Source organism: Cynocephalus volans, chromosome 10 (genome assembly GCF_027409185.1).
Source record: "Cynocephalus volans isolate mCynVol1 chromosome 10, mCynVol1.pri, whole genome shotgun sequence".
Taxonomy (NCBI): Eukaryota; Metazoa; Chordata; class Mammalia; order Dermoptera; family Cynocephalidae; genus Cynocephalus; species Cynocephalus volans.
The window spans coordinates 50553691-50576278 of record NC_084469.1 but is presented as its reverse complement, the minus strand read 5'-3'; the positions used below and the strand labels follow the sequence as shown (position 1 = coordinate 50576278).

General features: G+C 39.0%; 1 protein-coding gene across 1 annotated transcript in view; it reads right to left on the bottom strand.

The window, feature by feature from the left end:
* Positions 1 to 22588, bottom strand: part of SULT2A1 (sulfotransferase family 2A member 1) — a 56336-nt gene that overhangs the window by 11997 nt on the left and 21751 nt on the right. Inside the window, exons 2-5 of the mRNA XM_063112701.1 lie at positions 20730 to 20938; positions 18657 to 18783; positions 2146 to 2240; positions 539 to 716 (exon numbers count right to left, since the gene is read on the bottom strand). Coding sequence (XP_062968771.1) covers positions 539 to 716; positions 2146 to 2240; positions 18657 to 18783; positions 20730 to 20938 — 609 coding nt within the window. The remainder of the gene's footprint in view (positions 1 to 538; positions 717 to 2145; positions 2241 to 18656; positions 18784 to 20729; positions 20939 to 22588) is intronic.

Sequence of the window (22588 nt, the reverse complement as noted above, 5' to 3'; positions counted from 1 at the left end):
AACACGATTAATCTTTTCAACACAGGGGACCTTACAATGTCTGACAGCAAAGTCCTTCTCTCTGTTTTCTAGTTCAGCCATCCCTTTACACATTTCTTTCTTCAGGATAGTTCCCTATGCCAACTCACCAGTGGGGTTGGCCCTGAAATGACCCTCCTAAATTCTGTCCTCCTTTCTCAAGTCAATCACAGCTTGCAAGTCTGGCAGGAGTAGCTGCTTAACCTGGTTGCTGTTTGTAGATGGATACCTGTCTATCCCTGCCCCCCATGACAAATTCTGAGAGACAGTCTGAACGACCTCACAAAAGTCAGGTGACCGTTCCTGGCCTAATCAACTTCCTCCAAATGCCTGCAGCCCACGTCAGTACCATGCAAAGAGACTCCCTAGCAATGGCATGTGAGAAGTTCTCTGAGTGGTGAGCAATTAAAGTTGATAAATTCAAACACAACTTCATCTCAATTGTTAGCACCCTATGGTAAGCACAAGAATGGCCTCCACGTGTTCTGGTAGATTTGGAAACAAGAGCATTTCCTTTTACCTTTCCTCATGAGTGATGGAATGCTGACGAAAACAGAGTCACGCAGGAGAGAAAGATTGGACATATTGTTGTCTTTCATGGCCTGGAAGGTGCTATTCTTGAGGACTAAGTCCAGCTCTTCTGGTTCTAACTTCTTGCCCAGGAATTGACAGATCTTCTCTACAGTGCTTCTTGTGTCCTAAAAGAAGGAAAAACAAGAGAGAGGATATGAGAGAGACAACAGAGAAAAGGAGACGAGAAGGATGGAACTGCAGAATGAGGAGGAGGAGAGGGGAGAAGAGAACACACAGGAGCCAGAAGTGACCGAGCAGAAGGCAGCCAGGAGAAGAAAGAAAAGAGGTCGAGGAGAGAGAGCACAAAGGATGGAAAAGATTCATGGCTAAACATGGAGTTCCCACTGTGGCTTTTTAGCATATCCTAACAGTGAAAGGCAGGGCCTGGGGTTTCTAAAGAAACTTTTAGAAAAGCTTCTAGACAATGATCAGGATTAAGCAAGGAGAGGTTCAAGGAGAACTCGACAAAACTTTAAGGGTTGATTCAAATCCTGTCTGTGCTATCGAATGATAGTTTCCCATAACTAACATTTTAATAACACATACGGTATTACAATATCTTATATATTGTCAGTAATTAGTACTTGGTGCTTAATCCTGGGAGATTATAATCTGAAAATGTATTTTTATAACCAGAAAGATTTTGCTTCATCATAGACCTTTGTCTTAGAAATATAACACTTTAAAATGCTTTTTAATTTCATGAGTCCCAGTTACTAACAAGACATACAACTGGGGAAATAACTAAAATAAAAGTTCATTGTGTGATACAAAAGGAAAATTACAGGAAGCTACGGGAGCATGTACCTGAGGTAACTAAACTAGTCACAAAGGGCCTCCTGGTAAGAAATAGAATTTATGCTGAGGTCATAGATGATTGGATGGAAGTAGGCAGGGGAAGGTGATAGGAAGTGATGTTTTTCAGGCAGAAGCAAAAGCCTGTGTTTATGCTACTTTTTCTTTTCTCTAAGATGCCACTAATAGGTCAAGTTCCCTCTTCAATGGTCTGATCACCCAGACTGGGTTTGAGCCTCATTTAACAGCTTTTTCTGTCCAACACCGGCCACTTCATTACTTGGCCTCTGAGAATATTTGCACAGATTGATTTCACGCCTTCACTTCTCTCCTGTCACTCAAGCTGAGATGTCAGTCAGTCGGACATGTCTCCGGAACTGAGCTGTCTCTACCCAGCTCCATTTTCTTCCCCAGTTCCCTCCCATCGCTAGGTTATCAGCAGCGTCACATGTACACAGGGATTTTTACAACCACCAGTGTGGGCATAAGCCATTGTATTCCTCCTCAATGCATGGAAAAAACCTTTTAGATGTTGGAAGATGGAATAAAGAAAAATGTGAAGAAAGAGCATGAAACTTGGGAAGGGTCAATCAGAAGTAGAGCGATAAAGACCAAGGAGCTAACCTCACTCTTAATGACTCTCCACGGGGCTAACCTTTGGCTGAGAAGGTGGAAGAGACACAGAGGAACGGAGGAAGTTAGAGGAGATGAACATGGTGGTGAGAGGCTGTGTGCACCGACTGTAAGAACAATTGTTACCTTGCTCATTGCTTCATAACTTAGCATCAGGAAGTTTCCCTTCTCTCTCATTGGTATCCAGCCACGAACATGGTCAAACCATGATCCATATACCACTGCACAGCAGGGAGGCAGAAACAGTGACAGATTACAAACTCTTCCCACTCAGCTCGATTGAGGTATAATTGATGAATAAAACTCATGTGTATTTACAGTGTCAACATGATGCTTTGATAGATGTATTCATTGTAAAATGATGAAATCAAGCTAATTAACACATTCCTGGCCTCACATACTTATCATCTTTTTGGTGGTGAGAGCATTTAAGATCTACTCTCTTAGCAGTTTTTGGGTACATAGTACACTGTTATTGACTATAGCCACCATGCTGTACAATAGATCTCCAGAACTTATTCATCTTATCTACCAGAGACTTTGTACCCTTTGACCAATATTTCCCTATCCTGCTCTTCACCTCCTACTCCTGTCAACCTTCATTCTACTCTCTGCTTCTATGAGTTCACCTTTTTGTTATAAGAGAACTGGTATAAGTTATACTTTATGAATAAATAAAGTGAATCCAGAAGAAAGAAACAACGCCAACCTCTGCCTCCCCCCCTTAAATTCAGATTTAAGCAGGTAAATCTGAATAAGTATTGGTTAGAAGAATCAATGGTTGTGTTATATTTATTTCGAGGACATTTAAAAGCATATTTAAATAGTACACTAGGCCAGGGCTGGCACCCTACAACCTGGAAGCCAAATCCAGACTGCTGCCTATTTTTGTGAATAAGATTTTACTAGAGCACAGTCATACCTGTGTGTTTACATGGTGCCCATGGAAGCTTTCATAGCTGTAGAGTTGAGCAGTTGCAACATAAAGCCAAAAATATTTACTCTTTGGTCCTTACAGATAGTTTGCTAACTCCCGCACTAGACAATAGTAACTTATAAGATGAGAGGAGTGACTGGAATTAAAGTGTTCTAAGATAGTTTATATTTGGGAAAAGGGTAAGCAGAATAGTATCATAAATTATTGAGGCAAGTGTTCTTGTTAAAGAATTAGGTTATCCAGGAGCAAATATAAAAAATATGGTTTCCAAAAATAATACAAGAAAAGAAAATGCATAAATTTTAATCAAGAAGAAACTAGGAAAGGTAATAGAGTAGGAATGAAAAACATAGTAAAATATAGAACATAGCACAGCATAGAAAAAGTAAATCCACCTATATCAGTAATCAAAATAAATGTAAATAGACAAAACTTTTCAATTAACAACCCAAGGATTTTCTATTGGAGAAAATATCTGTCCCTATGCTAAATATGAATGACACGTGTAAATATAACTGTAGGAAAAGATTCATAAAAAAAGAATATCATTCCATATGCAGGAGAATGAAACTAGATCCATACCTCTCACTGTATACTAAAATCAACTCAAAATGGATTAAGGATTTAAATATACACCCTGAAACAATAAAACTTCTTAAAGAAAACATAGGAGAAACACTTCAGGAAATAGGACTGGACACAGACTTCATGAATACGACCCCCAAAGCACGGGCAACCAAAGGAAAAATAAACAAATGGGATTGTATCAAACTAAAAAGCTTCTGCACAGCAAAAGAAACAATTAACAGAGTTAAAAGACAACCAACAGAGTGGGAGAAAATATTTGCAAAATATACATCTGACAAAGGATTAATATCCAGAATATATAAGGAACTCAAACAACTTTACAAGAAAAAAACAAGCAACCCAATTAAAAAATGGGCAAAAGAGCTAAGTAGGCATTTCTCTAAGGAAGATATACAAATGGCCAACAGACATATGAAAAAATGCTCAACATCACTCAGCATCCGGGAAATGCAAATCAAAACTACACTGAGATACCATCTCACCCCAGTTAGGATGGCTAAAATCCAAAAGACTCTGAACGATAAATGCTGGCGAGGTTGCGGAGAAAAAGGAACTCTCATATATTGTTGGTGGGACTGCAAAATGGTGCAGCCTCTATGGAAAATGGTATGGAGGTTCCTCAAACAATTGCAGGTAGATCTACCATATGACCCAGCTATCCCACTGCTGGGAATATACCCAGAGGAATGGAAATCATCAAGTCGAAGGTATACCTGTTCCCCAATGTTCATCGCAGCACTCTTTACAATAGCCAAGAGTTGGAACCAGCCCAAATGTCCATCATCACATGAGTGGAAACGGAAAATGTGGTACATCTACACAATGGAATACTACTCAGCTATAAAAAGGAATGAAATACTGCCATTTGCAACAACATGGATGGACCTCGAGAGAATTATATTAAGTGAAACAAGTCAGGCACAGAAAGAGAAATACCACATGTTCTCACTTATTGGTGGGAGCTAAAAATTAATATATAAATTCACACACACACACACACACACACACACACAAAACCGGGGGGGGGGGGAAGAAGATATAACAACCACAATTACTTGAAGTTGATACAACAAGCAAACAGAAAGGACATTGTTGGGGGGAGGGGGGGAGGGAGAAGGGAGGGAGGTTTTGGTGATGGGGAGCAATAATCAGCCACAATGTATATCGACAAAATAAAATTAAAAAAAAAAAAAAAAAGAATATCATGGGGCTTCCAGCCAAGATGGTGGAATAGATGGTCCCCAGTGTCACCCTCTCCCACAAGTCTACCAATTTACAGCTATTAAAAAGCAATGACAGCCCAACTGGGACCATTAGAGCTCAGGGAAATAAGAAGAGAGACCTACGGTGTGCATGAAGGCAGGAGAAGCCACGATGAGAGAAAGAAAGGACCACTCCCACCATTTGGAGCCATGACTGCTTTAAGGCTGGAGCTGGTGAGCACATGAAGCAAGAGCCGGCAAAAGCCACAGCTGTGCCCTTTGTATGAAGTTGCTTTGGGGTGGCAGGGGAGAAGAGGGCCTTGGTGGCCCCCAGGCCAGCAAGACCACCAACAGGGTTCCCGTGGACCCACATAGGAGGGAGGAGCCACAGACTACTGAGAAAAGGAGCCACTAAGAGTCTGGTGAGTCATCTTAATGGACTGGTGCATGGCCTGTCCTATGGGAAGTGTTTGGAGTGCAGGTGATAGGAAGACAGGCCACCGGGGGAACACCGGGGCATAGCATGGACAGCTGATCTGCCCTCCAATCAGTGCAGGACCATTCAGTGTAGATGGTCAGTAATATAGAACTGCAGGGGGTGCAGCTTGCTAAACTCATGCCCAGACCAGAGTTTCCACATAATCCAGGTGTACCAGACCTCATGAGACCCAGAAGTGCTTATGAGGTCAACAATTAAAACCTGAGCTGCACAAAAAGCCTTCCCTAGAGAATTCGCAGCAAAGCAGCAATTCAGCTCAACCACAGGGCTCAAGTGCTGGTTCCTTTGCGAAGTTTCCCCATTTTAGAAGTAAACAAAGGACACAAATTAGTTCCAGTGCAGAGTTTAAGTGGTGGGAACAGCAAAGAATCCAACACAGAACAGAAAGAAAAAGCAAAATACCCACAGATCAGAGACAAAGTTTGATATTAACTGGTAAAGGTTCAACACCCCCAAAGAACACCTGTAAAACCTAGAAGGACTGGAAGCCCCCTGGTTCCCAAGCTGAGGAGAAAGGAGGGCTGTGGACCTTAGCCAAGCCCCTCTGACAGCTGCACCTAGCCCACCCACGACCACCAGGCTGCTGCTGGAAGTTCTCTAGGCTCCTGAGTTGGGAAGGTGGGGGGGCTAAGAGCCTTAGCCATGCCCCCCCGACATCTGCAACCAGCCCAACAATGAATACCTAGCTGCCACTAGAAATACCCTGGGCTCCCAAGCTGGGGTGGTGAGGGGCTGAGGGCTTCAGCCACACCCCCTTGACATCTGCATCCAGTCCAGCAATGACCACGCTGCTGATGGAGGCCCTCTGGTCTCCCCTACCAGAATGAGGGGAAAGCCATGGGTCTTGGCTCTGTCCTCCCTCCTTCCTCCTCCTCACACCCTATTTCCTTCCTCCTTTCTCTCCCTGCCTCCCCCCGCAACTGCTCTGCAATGTCTTAAAATGTAAAAAGTAATAATATTAATAAATAAATTAAAAGAAAGAATATGATTTATAAATATAAATATTTATATGTATGAGTATATATAAAATTAGGAAAATGATAATTCATAGGAAAGCTGGCATACCAATATTAACATCAGATATAATAAGCTTATAACAAATAAAAATAATTATTAGTGATAAAGATGATTAGAATATACATTAATAAATAAAACAAAATACCAAGAAGAAATAACAATTCTAATCATGCATGCATCTAACAACATAGTCCTAATATACAAAGCCAAAATTTACATAATTGAACAGAAAATGAATAGTCCACATTATGATAGAAAATGTTTACTCATATTTTGCAGTGATGAAGAAATCAAGAAGATGAAAATATAATAAGGACACAGATAATTTGACTAACAAAATTTAAAAGCTGAGCCTAATGACATATGTAGAACTCTGCATATAATAACTACACAACAATCAACTACAAAAATGGACCATGTAGTGTAAATATAATAAGCCTCATTAAATACCATGATTAAAAACAATACCATACATACTACATATTCTGATTAAAATGTAGTAAATTTATACACCAAAAACAATATAGCTTAAGAATTTATGGTCAGTAGGAAAAACATTTAAATAACTCATTGTTCTAGAATAAATAACAGTGGAATTTTTAAAAAGTTTAAAATTTAATAATTACGAAAAGGTTAAATATGAAAACTTGTGAAGTGTGGTTAGATCAATATAGCTGTAATTGCTTAAATTAAAAAATAATAAAGACAAAAAATTTGCGATTTAAGTATCTGACTTTAGAAGATAGAAAATCTACAAAAGCATGTAACTAACAAAGGAAGATGAGGGAAGAAAATAATGACGGAAGAGCAGAAACTAATTAAGTTGAAAACAAAGAAATGAAAAATTTTTTATTGAAACAAAATTGATTAGATATATCTGTGGGGTACAGAGTTGAATATCAATATCTGTGTACAATATGTGATCAGATCAGGATAATTAGCATACTTTTTTATTCTTATGAAAGGTAAGCATTCTTTGTGATTCTTATCCAATTTCTTGCTACTTCCCTCACCCCATTCCCACCTCTAATACCACAGTTCTGTTCACTCCTTTTGAAAGCTCCAAGTATTATTGTAATTGTTCATTTTCTTTCTTTTTTTCCTTCCTTCCTTCCTTCCTTCCTTCCTTCCTTCCTTCCTTCCTTCCTTCCTTCCTTCCTTCCTTCCTTCCTTCCTTCCTTCCTTCCTTCCTCTCTTTATTTCTTTTTAATTTATTTATTTTTCAGTTCCAACTAGTGAGGACATGAGGTATTTCTCTTTCTGTGTCTGGCTTATTTCACTTAACATAATTTTCTCCAAGCTTGTTCATGTTGTTGTGAATGGCAGAATTTCATTCTTTTTTACAGCTAAGTAGTATTCCATTATGTATCCATACCACATTTTCCTTATTCAGCCATCTGTTGGTGGACATTTAGGTTGGTTCCATATCTTGGCTATTGTAAACTGAGCTGCAGTAAACATGGGAGTGCAGGTGTCCCTTCGACATGGTGATTTCCATTCCTTTGGGAATATACCCAGTAGCGGGATTGCTGGATCATGTGGTAGTTCTATCTGTAGTTGTTTGAGAAACGTCCATACTGTTTTCCATAATGGCTGTATTAATTTACAGTCCCACCAACAGTGTAGAAGTGTTCCCCTTTCTCTGCATCTTCACCAGCGTTTGTTATTCTCTGTCTTTTTTGATAATAACCAGTCTAACTGGGGTGTGATGATATCTCAATGTGGTTTTGATATTCATTTCTCTCATGACTAGTGATATCGAGCATTTTTCATGTATGTGTTGGCCGGCCATTTGTATGTCTTCTTTGAGAAATGGCTATTCAGCTCCTTTACAGAAATGGAAAAAAAATTGCCACTAATAGACAAACTTAATTTTCTGTAAACATTGGAATTACCCAAACTGGCTCATAAATAAGAGTGGAGCATGTGTAAAGCTATAGCCATGAAGGTACTAGAACTAGTGCTTCAATATCTTCAGCCCATAACAGCCATAAAATACAATTTACATCTTTTTATATTGCATGTCCCTTACCCATTATTGTAGCTATTATTGTTTTTAGTAGTTTTGTCTTTTAACCTTCATACTAAAAATATGTGACTAATGTGCCACCGTTACAGTATGACAGTATTATGAATTTGACTGCATGTTTACTTTTTTTTTTGGTGGCTGTCAAATACAGGGATCTGAACCCATGACCACACTCTAACCAAGTGAGCTAACCAGCCAGCCCCTGCATATTTTCTTTTCCAGTGAGTTTTACACTTTTATATGTTTTTATGGTACTAATTAGCATCCTTTTCTTCAGCTTGAAAAATTCTCTTTAATATTTTTGTAAGACATGTTTGGTGGTGATAAGCTCCCTCAGTTTTTTTTTTTTTTTTTTTTTTTAAAGATGACCGGTAAGGGGATCTGAACCCTTGACTTGGTGTTGTCAGCACCACGCTCTCCCAAGTGAGCGAACCGGCCATCGCTATACAGGGATCTGAACCCGTGGCCTTGCTGCCGTGAGTCAAGGGTCGGCCCAGAATAAAGATACAATTATAGGTGGAACACCTCACTCATCCGTCCAGTTGGGCAGAAATAGCTAAGGAAAAGAGACTAGGTAAATTATTTTTCTGTTGAACCTCAATAGACTTAACGGACAAACAACTGTAAATATGGAAAGAGAGAGAGAAAGAGATCGAGAAAAACCAACTGTGGGCATAAAATTGGTACATGCAGCTGTACAGAATCAAACAGAGAAAAAGCCTATAAAGCTGTTGAAAGAATTTCACTGTCAAAGAAAACCTGTGACTAGATTCAAAGAGACTGTGGCTATCTGTGACTTACAATCACCCTTCGTACCTAACCCTTCTCAGGAAGGACTAAGAAAACTACTTATTCCTCAAGAAGGACTTTTCCTCAATGCCTCTTACAGATGTGACAAAGGATGAACTGAGTCTTCCAGAGTGCGGAGCCAGGAGTCACCAAGAACAATAGACTGGGAATCTCCTCCCAGGGAACAGAAGTGAGGCTTATTGGAGGAGCATTTCCCACCCTCAGTATAGGGGTCCTCACAATGGTGAAACTTCTTTATGTGTGCTATGCTTCTTTTCTCTTGCTGCTTTCAGGATTCTTTCTTTGTGTTTAATTTCTGGAAGTTTAATATCATATTTCTTGGTATAGTCTTGTTTGGACTGAATTTGACTAGAGACCTTTGAGCTTCCTCTACCAGAATATTTATATCTTTCTTCAGATTTGGAAAGTTTGCTATTATTTTATTAAGTTTTGTGGCCCTTTGTTTACCTCCTTTCTCATTCTTTAATTACTATATTTAGAGTATTTGCTCTTTTGATGTTGTCCCATACATCCCCTCAGCTGTATTTTTTCCTTTTTTTCTCCTCTGTCTGTATATTTTCAAATAGCCTGTCTTTGAGTTCGCATATTTTTTTCTTCTCTTTGATCAGTTATGCTACTGCATTTTTCATTCACTCATTGAATTTTTCAGCTTGAAAGTTTGCTTGTTTGTATGTTTTTAAATGATTTCAATCTCTGTTAAATATCTAGTTTTGGTAGTTTATTGTTTTCCTGTTTTTGTTGAAATTTTTTGTATTTTCTGGAAGTTCACTAAGCTTCCATAAAACAATTATTTTGAATTCTTTGCCTGGCAGTTCATACATTTCCATTTCTTTAGGGTCGGTTACTAGTGCTTTATTTTGTTCCTTTGGTGATGTCATGTTTCCCTGATTGTTCTTGATCCTTATGGCTATATGTTGGTACATATGCATTTGAAGATGTAGGGACTTGCATTGGTAATGAGAGTGTTGCAAGCTTCAGGTAAGCAAGTGGCCTTGTCACTACAGACTCCTTAGCTCATTGGGAGAGGAAATATGTTCAGAGTAGGAGATCCTCAAAGTCCTTGTTATTGTGAGTGATCCAAAGCTCTGTTCTAAGGCCCAGGATCCAGAGCAGAGACCACTGTTGCTTGGGTTTAAGGACAATATTTATGGGAACTTAAATTTCCAAGGTTTCTTCATCTACATGGGGAAAGGGATTTGGATTGACTCTCTATAGGGCTGCAGATACCTCAGGATATTTGTGGTAGTAGATAACAGTAAAGATTTTGGTGTTGGTGGTTCTTGACTGAATAATAAAGAGGCTTGTGCTTGCTTGAGTTTTAAGGCACAGATAGGCAAGAAATTGGGATAGTGGTGAGGTTTACAGGATATGTCTTCATCATCCACTACTATTGATTGGATTTTCCAAGATTCTTTGTGACACCTGAAGCACAATTCAGATTTCTTTATATGCCAAGTAGCAACATAAAATATAGAATTGAAGGGACAGCCCATGGCTCACTTGGGAGAGTGTGTTGCTGATAACACCAAGGCCATGAGTTTGGATCCCTATATATGGATGGCCAGTTAGCTCACTTGGGAGAGCGTGGTGCTGACAACACCAGGTCAAGGGTTAAGATCCCCTTACTGGTCATCTTTAAAAATAAACAGAATAGATGAAGGTAGTGTCCTCTTTGTACTTCCATTATATGGTTTCACTGTTGCCCTTTTTCTGAAAGAGTAACCTGAAGCAAGGCTGGAGATAGGGCTGAAGAGTTCAGCTAGGATACAACTGTAGGTTTTGAAGATTGGACTTTTTATTGAGGGCAAATTATACAGGGATGGTTGTAAAGAGAAAATGAACTGTTTAATATAGGACAGATGATTGCAACATAGCCTGGAAGGACTAAAAAACATGCAGGTGAGTTTATTATGTTAATTTAGGTGAGAAATAATGGTGGGTATGATTAATAAAAAGCCAATGGAGGTGATGATAAATGGATATTCATTATTTGAAAAAGGTGTATTGAATGCTTACTATGTGGCAAGAACCATTCTAGGAACTGGGGTCCAAGAATAAACAACCCAAGGAACTTAGATTTTACTGTGGATACACATACCTGTTTTTGATAAGTACTAGGGAAAAACAAAAGGTAAAGTGATAGAGATGGGGAGGGATGCTATTTTACATAGTGTTGAAAAGGAAGACTTCCCTAAATACAGCAACATTTTGGCAGAGACCAAAATGAAGATATTAACCATGGCTGTGAAACTTGATTAACAATTAGATAAAGGAAAGTGTTGAGGGGAATGGGAGAGTGGATGGGAAAAAGAGGAAGCTTGTGAAATGTCAGAATCATGCTAGCCCTTGGGAGAGGGGTCATTTATTGAGTAAGATAAATGAGCAGTATGAGCAGTTTGGGCTATGCAGGTGATGGAGTTTGGATGTGTTGTCCCCTCCAAAACTCATGTGGAAATTTCATCTCCAATGTGGCAGTGCTGGAAACTGATTGAGTCATGGGGGTGGATCCCTTATGAATGGATTAATGCACTCCCTGGTGGAGGGGGGAGTAATGAGTGAGTTCTCGCTCTATTAGTTCCCATGAGAGCTTGTTGTTTATAGGACCCTAGCAACTCCTCTCTCTCTCTCTTGCTTCCTCTCACCATGTGATCTGCTTGTACCTACTGCTGGCTGCCTGCCACTTTCTGCCATGAGTAGAAGCAGCCTGAGGCCCAGGCCTGACGCAACTGTCCCAGAATTGTAAGCCAAATAAACCTCTTTTCCTTATAAATTACCCAATCTCAGGTAATTCTGTTATAGCAACACAAAACAGACTAAAACAGAAAATTGGTACCAGGAGTGGGGTGTTGATAAACGATAACTGAAAATGTGGATGCAGCTTTGGTACTGAATAATGGGCAAAGGATGTAGGAATTTGGAGGACTTAGAAGAAGAGAAAGACAAGGGAAAGTTTGGAATGTCTTAGAGAAATATGTGGTGGCGAGCAGAATGCTGATAGAAATGTGGATAGTAAAGGCCACACAGATGATGAGGTATCAGATAGAAGTGAGGAACTTATTGGGAATTGTACAAAAGATCACACTTGGTACATGATAGCATAGCAAGGAACCTGGCTACATTGTGTCCATGCCCTTGGACTTTGTGGAAGTTGGAACTTAAGGGTTGTGAACCAGAGCATTTGCCAGAGAAATTTCTAAGCAGCAAAGTATTAAGGAAGCTGCATGGTTACTTTTAAGAGCCTACTCTGAGTTATGGTGGCAAAATCATGATGTAAAGCCAGAATTTAAAAGGGAATCAGAGCGTAAAGTTTTGGAAAATTTGCAGCCTGGCTATGCAGTAAAGAAGCAGAGAGCTGGTGAACAATGCAAGGGTGAAGCAGATAAACTGGTTGCCAAAGACATTATCTTGGCAGTGAGGCAGCCAGATGCTAATAGTGGAGAAAATGAGAGGAAAGCCCTGCAGGAATTTGACAAGCCTGGAAGGGTGCTCCACCCATCACAGACCCCGAGGCCTAGAAGGACTGAGTTATCCTGGAGGACAGACCTGGGGCACAGCTGCACTCAGCATCCTGCTCCCTGTGTCCCAGCTGCTCTGGCTGGAGCAGCCCCAAGTGTGGTTTGTGCAGCAGCCCTGGAGAGTAGAAGCCTGAAACCTCAGTGGCATCCATGTTGTGTTCAGTCTGCAGGCCGGCAGGACGCGAGAGCAGTGGAGGTGTGGCAGCCTCCACCCAGATTCCAGAGGATGTATGGAAAAGCCTGGGGGCCCAGGCAGAGACCTGCTGCAGGGGCAGAGCCATTGCTGAGGCCATCTACTAGAGCAATGCCAAGCAGGAATGTGGGGTCAGAGCCCCCACAGGGAGCCCCCACCAGGGAAATGTCTAGTAGAGCCAAGGCAGCGGGGCTGCTGCCAGGACCCCAGAACTGCAGGGCCACTGGCAATGTGCAACGCAGGCCTGGAAAAGCTGCAGGCAACAGTGCAGCTCACTGGGCTGTGCCTGGTTGAGCTGTGGAAGTGAGGCTGCCTAAAACTTTGGAGGCCCAGATGCCCAATTGTGCCCAGGATACAGCGCTTTGAGTCAAAGAAGATTATTTTGGAGCTTTAAAACATAATGTCTGCCCTGCTGGATTTTGGACTTGTTTGGGGCCTGTTTTTCCTTTCTTCTGGCCTATTCTTCCCTTTTGGAATGGGAATGTTTACCCAATGCCTGTTCCACCATTGTATCTTGGCAGTAGATAAATTTGGTTTTGACTTTTACAGGTTCACAGCTGGAAGGACTTTTGCTTTTGGTCTCAGATCAGACTTCAGACTTTTAAGGTGGTGCTGGAGCAAGCTAAGACTTTTGGGACTGTTGGGATAGAATGATTTGTATTTTGTATGTGAGAGTGGCATGAGTTTAGGGGGGCCAGGGGCAGAATGATGGAGTTTGGATGTGTTGTCTCCTCCAAAACTCATGTGGAAATTTCATCTCCAATGTGGCAGTGCTGGAAACTGATTGAGTCATGGGGGTGGATCCCTTATGAATGGATTAATGCTCTCCCTGGTGGAGGCGGGAGTAATGAGTGAGTTCTCACTCTATTAGTTCCCATGAGAGCTTGTTGTTTATAGGACCCTAGCAACTCCTCTCTCTCTCTCTTGCTTCCTCTCACCATGTGATCTGCTTGTATCTACTGCCGGCTGCCTGCCACTTTCTGCCATGAGTAGAAGCAGCCTGAGGCCCATGCCAGATGCAACTGTCCCAGAATCATAAGCCAAATAAACCTCTTTTCCTTATAAATTACCCAGTCTCAGGTAATTCTGTTATAGCAACACAAAACAGACTAAAATAGTGGGAAAGTTTGAATTTTTAACATATTGAATTTGAAGTATCCATGGCTTTCTCCAGTGAAGATGTGCATAGGCTGCTAGAGCTTGGGATGCATATCACAGCATAGAGATGGGATTTACCATATAGTTTTGATGAAAATTGCAAAAATGATAACACATGACAAAGCCCAGCAGCTCTGCATAATTAAAAGTATAGGGATCCTGGAGTCATGCAAACACTTTTTGAGACAGGAATAGAGGATTAAGGGAGTTTTGGAAGGAGGCATCTGAAAAAAATATGGTAGAAGATCAGGATTGTGTTGTCCAGGAAGCTGATGAAAAGCTGACTTTATATAATGATAAGGGGATCTATCCACCAAGAAGACATAATAATCATAAATATGTATGTTCCCAACATTTGTGTGCCCAGATACATAAAGCAAACTTTATTATACCTAAATAGAGAGAGAGAGAGAGACCTCAATATAGTAGTAGCTGGGGACCTGACTATCACTCCCTCAGCATTGGACAGATCATCTAAGCAACAAACCAATAGAGAAATGTAGGATTTAAACTACACTTTAGACCAATTGAATTTGGTAGATATATCTAGAACATTTCACCCAACAACTAGAGAATATACATTCTTCTCATCAGCACATGGAACATTCTCCAAGATAGAGCACATAGTAGGTCACAAATCAAGTCTGAAGAAATTAAAAAATTGAAACTATTTCATGCATCTTCTCAGACCACAATGGATTAAAACTAGAAATCAATAACAAATGAAACTTTGGCAACCATACAATACATGGAAATTAATGCTTCTGAGTGACATATGGGTCAAAGAAGAAATCACATAGGAAATCAAAGAATTTCTTAAAACTAATGATAATAATGACACATCATACCAAAACCTAGGAAATCCTGCAAAAGCAGTATTAAGAAGAATATTTATTGCAATAAATGCTTAATCAAAAGAATAGAAGGACTTCAAATAAACAACCTGGCACTATATCTCAAAGATTGAGAAAAACAAGAACAATCCAGTCCCAAAGTTAGTAGACAGAAAGAAATAATTAAAATCAGAGCAGAACTAAATGAAATAGAGACTAAAAACACAATACAAAAGATCAATGAAATAAAAGTTATTATTATTTTTTTTAAATAATAAACTGAACCCATGGCCTTCGTGTTATCAGCACTGCACTTTCCCAAGTGAGCCACGGGCCAGCCCTAAAAAGTTGTTTTTAGGAGAAGATAAACAAAATAGACAAACCATTAGCCAGACTAAAAAAAAGAAGACTGAGTCCCAAATAATGAAAATCAGAAATAGAAAAGGAGACATTACAACTGATACCACAGAAATACAAAGAATCATTATAGCATACTATGAACAACTATATGCTAACAAATTTGAAAATATGGAGCAAAGAGACAAATTTCTGGATGCATAGAAACTACTAAGACTAAACCAAGAAGAAATGGAAAAACTGAACAGACCAACAATGTGCAATAAGATTAAACAGTAATCAGAACTCTTCCAACAAAGAAAAGCCCAGGACTGGATGGCTTCACTGCTGAATTCTACCAAACCATTAAAGAGAAATTAATACCAATTCTTTCCAAACTATTCCAAAAAACTGAAACTGAGGCCATTCTCCTAAACTCATTCTATGAGGCCACCATCTCCCTGATACCAAAACCAGACAAAGAGACAACAAAAAAAGAAAGCTACCGGCCAATATCCTTGACAAACATAGATGCAAAAATTCTCGACAAAATACTAGCAAATAGAATACAGCAACACATCAAAAAGATTATTCATAGGGCCAGCCCATGGCTCACTCGGGAGAGTGCAGTGCTGATAGCACCAAGGCCACGGGTTCGGATCCTATATTGGGATGACTGGTTGGCTCACTGGCCGAGTGTGGTGCTGACAACATCAAGCTAGTGGTTAAGATCCCCTTACCAATCATCTTAAAAAAAAAAAAAGATTATTCATGAGGATCAAGTGGGATTCATTTTAGGGACAAAAGGATGGTTCAACATATGCAGATCAATAAATGTGATACACCACATCAACAAAATCAAGGACAAAAACTACATGATCATCTCAATAGATACAGAAAAAGCATTTGAGAAAATCCAGCATCCCTTTATGATAAAGTCTCCTGACAAATTAGGCATAGAAGGAAGGTATCTCAACACCATAAAAACCATATATGACTAACCCACTAGCAACATTATCCTGAATGGGGAAAAGCTAAAAACTTTTCCTTCAAGAACAGGAACAAGACAAGGATGCCCACTCTCACCACTCCTATTTAACATAGTATTGGATGTACTTGCCAGAGCATTTAGACAAGAGAAAGAAATAAAGGCATCCAAATAGGAAAAGATGAAGTCAAATTGTCTCTGTTTGCAGATGACATGGTTCTTTATATAGATAACCTGAGAGACTCTATTGAAAAACTCTTAGAGCTGATAAAAGAATTCAGTAAAGTTGCAGGATACAAAATCAATATACAAAAATCAGCAGCATTTTTATACTACAACAACAAACTAGTAGAAAAAGAAATCAAGAAAGCTAGCTGATTTACATTAGTCACACACACACACAAACCTGGAAATAAATTTAACCAAGGAGGTGGAAGGTCTCTACAATAAGAACTACAAGTCATTGCTGAAAGAAATTAAAGAGGACACAAAATGATGGGAAGACATTCTATGATCTTGGATTGGAAGAATCAACATAGTGAAGATGTCCATACTACCAAAAGCTATCTACAGATTCAATGCAATCCCCATCAAAATAGCAATGACATTCTTCAGAGAAACAGAACAAAACAATCCTAACACTCATATGGAACAACAAAAGACCCCAAATAGTCAAAGCAATCCTGAGTGACAAACAAACAAACAAAAAAGCCAGAGGCATCAAACTTCCTGATTTCAAACTGTATTACAAAACTATAGTAACCAAAACAGCATGGTACTGGCATAAAAACAGACATATGGCCCAATGGAACAGAATGGAGAACCCAGAATCAACCTACATATTTACAGTCAACTGATCGTCAACAAGGGCACCAAAAACATACCATGGGGAGCCTCTTCAAAAAATCGTACTGGGAAAACTGGATATCCATATGTAGAAGAACTAACCTAGATCAGTACCTCTTGCCATACACCAAAATAAACTCAAAATGGATTAAAGACTTAAATATAAGACCTGAAACTATAAAACTCCTTGAAGAAAACATAGGGAAAACACTTCAGGATGTGGGGCTGAGCAAAGACTTTATGAGTAAGACTCCAAAAGTACAGACAACAAAATAAAAAATAGCAAATGGGATTATATCAAACTAAAAAGCTTTGTACAGCAAAGGAAAGTCAACAGAGTAAAAAGACAACCTACAGAATGGGAGAAAATATTTGCAAACTACGCATCCAATGAGGGATTAATATTCAGAATATATAAGGAACTCAAACAACTTTACAGTAAAATAACAAATAATCCAATTAAAAATGGGCAAAGGAGCTGAATAGACATTTCTCAAAGGAGGACATATGAATGGCCAATAGGTACATGCAAAAATGCTCAGCATCACTAATCAGAGAAATGCAAATCAAAACCCCTTTGAGATATCATCTCACCCCAGTTAATCTGGCTATTATCAAAAAGTCAGAGAATAACAAATGCTGGTGAGGATGCAGAGAAAGGGAAACACTTGTGCACTTTTGGTGGGACTGTAAATTAGTACAGCCATTATAGAGAATAGTATGGAGTTTCCTTAAATGACTGCAGATAGAACTACCATATGATCCAGTAATCCCTCTGCTGGGTATATACCCAAAGGAATGGAAATCTTTGTGTTGAAGGGAAACAGCAGTCTCATGTTTATCACAGCTCTATTTACAATAGCCAAGCTGTGGAACCAACCTAAATGTCCATTGATGGATAACTGGATAAGGAAAATGTGGTATACATGCACAATGGAATACTACTCAGCTGTAAAAAAGAATGAAATTCTGCCATTCATAGCAACATGGATGAGCCTGGAGAAAATTATGATAAGTGAAACAAGCCAGGTACAGTAAGAGAAATACAGCATGTCCTCACTCCTAAGTGGGAGCTGAACTTGTAAATAAGAAAAAAATATGTATATGTATATATAGAGAGAACAATCACAATAATACATTGAACTCTTAGAGGGCGAGAACAGAACTGTGGTTACTAGAGGTGGAAAGAGGGAGAGGAGGCAGCGAGGGAGGGAGTTTCATAAGAAACTGGTTAACTGACACAAAGAACGATTACGTATCGTAACGATGAATAAGCCAACAATCCTGATTTGACCATCACACATTGTACACAACTATTGATAGTCAACTTCATACCACACAGACATATATAATAAATAAATAAATAAATAAATAAATAAATAAAAAGAAAAGCCGACTTTCAGAAAACCACAAATTAGGAGAGTGTGGAGGAGAATACGAATTGTCTGTGTTAGTTCTAGAGACTCTAGAGACTCAGAAAACAGTTAGGGTAGTTTATCATGGGGCAAGCTGAGGGGCTGGGTAGAGTTCTATTGCTGTGTAAGAAAGCAGGTGGACTTAGCAGATCTGGGTGTCAGTGCTGGTAAAGCCTTATACCCATGGGTTGATGAGATGGAGAGATGTAAGGTTGCAAGTCTGATGAAGGACTCTGAGCATTCCCCAGCTCCCGTATTTTACAAGACTCACCATTTCCTTGGAGGAAGCATTCAAAATATTGTGGCAGTGACTTTGGCTTCTCAATAAAAAACTTTGAATTCAAGAAAAAATAACCAGACACAAGAATATCTCTGGGATTTCTGATGAGATAAATCACCTTAAGTGGAAAAATGGGAGAATGAAAAATCAATACAGCTGTTTCCCATCCATTTTGATCTTCATAAAAGTGAGGAAAAAGTCAATCCTCTAAAATGACTGTTAAATATCAATGGATTCTTTTAATAAATTAGCTACCATATGCATTTTCAAACATAAATTTTAAAGTTCCTGTGTACAAGTCACTGTGCTAGGAATATAACAATGGAAGAGGAAAGCATTGCCCCTTCCTCTGGGATATTATAATCTGCTCACTATGGGAAGCAACTGTAAGGTTTTAAAAGATGAGTGGCATTACACTTGTGCACTATAGTTAAAAGATTGTGGTTAGGTAGGAAGAATAAGTTCTGGTGCTCTAGGGTGACAATAGCTAAGAATATTCTATTGTATGTTTCAAGATAGCCATAAAAGAGGATCTTGAGTGTTATAAGCACAAAGAAATGGTAAATGTTAGGTGAGAGATATGCTAACTATTCTGACTAGATTATTGTACAATATATGCATGTGTTGAAACAACAAACTGTACCCATAAATATGTACAATGAAGAAAAATTCAAAAAATAAGGATTACTAACAGGGGAATGGATTAACATCAAAAAATAAGGATTACTAACAGGGGAATGGATTAACAAACTATGTTTATATTCATAGATACATAGCAGTATAAGAGAGTACTTCAAAAAGTTCATAGAAAAGTGGAATTAAAAGACAGTACAAATCTTTCCATGATTCTTTTGAAGTTCCCTCTTATATCCACACATACACCCAAGACCATGGATGAATCTCACAAGCATTACATTGAGTGAAAGAAGCCAGACATCGCAGAGTTCATACCGCATGAGTTCATTAGTATGAACTTCTAGAACAAGCAAAATCAATCTATCATTATAAGTCAGGTGAGTGTTTACGTCTGTGGGTGGGCGTTAATTGGGAAGGGCTGTGAGTGAACTTTCTGGGGGAATGGAAATATTCTAAATCTGGATCTAGATGATGGTTGCCCAGTTGTGTAAATATGTAAATATTCATCAAACTAATACTTAAGATTAGTGCACATGCACACACATGCAAGATCACTTGGTATTTGAACATCTGAATTTTACTTTATATTCTGCATGAAGTGTTTTCATGACATTATTCTAGGCCTTGTCTCTTTCTAGGCCCCAGTTTCCCCTGCCAGGGATTTACCAAACACCAATAAGACACATGTAAATAGGTGCACTGTAACATCATTGTGCTGCTATGCATTGTGAAATTTCCAAGAGAGGAGAATTTTATTTTAAGTTTCTCAATTTACTTTAAGAGTAAAACATTAAAAAACTTACACAAACCAATAAACACTTTCCAGGAAGGCATGCTTCTAAAAACGGTCTGAGATATGCTAGATCCTGGATATCCTTGGTCCCTTCTAGTGATCATCTATCAGCCATATGGAGATAATCTCAACAGACAGCTATGTATGGTAAGACACAGTGGTTGGAAAAGCCAGCCATGACATCAGAGCAATCACCCTGGATTTAGGTCTCAATTTATGAATGGGATTCTTCCCATATGGGCAACTCTGTGTCTGGTGCTTCTACCTTAGTGGCAGGAGGCGTTTATTGAATTAAGATTGGCCAATTATTTTTTAGAGCAACAACAAGAGGGTTTACCTAGTACATAATACAGTTATAAATTCTGGTCGGGCTTAAAACATGGTTTTGCAAGATTCTGGCATTATCATTTCAGTTTGCCCCAGGTTATATCTGGCTAGGGTGGAATGGTCTGCAACCTTGTACCCAAGTATGGCTCATGGAGCGGACACATCAACATCACCTAATGCAGAATCTCAGTCCCCCACTCCAGACCTACTGAATGAGAAGGCATTTCAGCAAGATCTCCAGGTGATTTCTATGCACATTAAAGTTTGAAAAGCCTTGATCAAACATGTCTTAACCATTATGTACTGACCTTGGCCTTGGAACCGACGATAGACTTGGGGAAGAGATGGAAAGGGAGATGGGAGCTGAAGAGGCGCGGGTCCTCCTTATTATCTATAAGTGTACGTGCACGCACAGTCTCTATCCAGGGTGAGCGTTCCCAGCTGGGCACAGATTGGATCCACTTGGGATCCCCATTGGAGAGAATCAGGCATAGAATCTCAACCAACCAGTTTGTTCCTGAATAAAGAAGGAAAAATAATGGACAATTCTTTAAATCTGACTTTTAAAAAAATTGTGGTAAAATACACAAAACATAAAAGTACCATTTCAACAAGCTTTAAGCATACAGTCCAGTAGTGTTAAGTATATTCCCACTGTTGCTCAACAATCTCCAAAAAGGTTTCATCTCGCAAAACTGAAACTGTGTACCTGTTAAACAACTTCAATTTACTCCTCCCTCCAGCCCCTGACAACCACCTCTCTATTTTCGATATCTATGAATTTGACTACCCTAGATACCTCATATAAGTGGAATCATACAGCGTGTCCTTTTGTGACTGGCTTACTTCATTTAGCATAACGTCCTCACGGTTCATCTATGTTGTAGCATGCATCATCATTTTCTTCCTTTTTAAGTCTAAATAACATTCCACTGTATCTATTTATCTCGTTTTCTTCATCCATTCATTTGTCAATGGATATTTTGGTTGCTTCTACCTTTCAGTTACTGTGAATAATTCTGCTATGAACATGGGTGTACAAATATCTCTTTGAGACCCTGCTTTCAATTCTTTTGGCTATATGCCCAGAAGTGGAATTGCTAAATCATGTGGCAATTTGGCAATTTTATTCTTAATTTTTTGAGAAACCATCCTACTGTTTTCCATAGTGACTACACCATTTTGCATTCCTTCTAACAGCACACAAGGATTCCATTTTTTCCGCATCCTTGCCAACACTTGTTATTTTCTGTTTTTTTTTCGTAGTAGCCATTCTGATGGGTATGCGGTGATATCTCATTGTGGTTTTGATTCACATTTCCTTAATGACTAGTGATGTTGAGCATATTTTCATGTGCTTGTTGGACATTTGCATATCTTCTTTGTATAAATGTCTATTCAAGTCCTTTGCCCATACTAAAATTGAGTCATTTTATTGTTGTTGAGCTATAGGAATTCTTTACATACTATGGATATTAACCCCTTATCAGATGTATGAAAATATTTTCCCGCAGTCTGTAGGTTGCCTTTTTATTTAAAAAATTTTTTTCAGATAAATATTATATTTTATTTAAAATGCCAATGAACATTTTCATCAGAAACTAGAAAAGTGATTCTACAAACAAAGATAGAAAGTAGAAGACTAAACTCTTAAAAAACGTTTTTCTTTATTATGGGGCATGTAAGAAGACATAAGCCTAATAGTATCTCATTTAAGGCACAAAATTAATAATTTAAAGCTCTGGTATTGACAACTTATGTAACTATTTATAAATGGGTAAAAGGAGGTCATGAACCAATCATCAGTTTCTTTTTTATTATTATTTATGTAAAAAAACTCTCATACATTGTTGGTGGGACTGCAAAATGGTGCAGCCTCTATGGAAAATGGTATGGAGGTTCCTTAAACAATTGCAAATAGATCTACCATACGACCCAGCCATCCCACTGTTGGGAATATACCCAGAGGAATGGAAATCATCAAATCGAAGGTATACCTGTTCCCCAATGTTCATCGCAGCACTCTTTACAATAGCCAAGAGTTGGAACCAGCCCAAATGTCCATCATCAGATGAGTGGATACGGAAAATGTGGTACATCTACACAATGGAATACTACTCAGCTATAAAAACGAATGAAATACTGCCATTTGCAACAACATGGATGG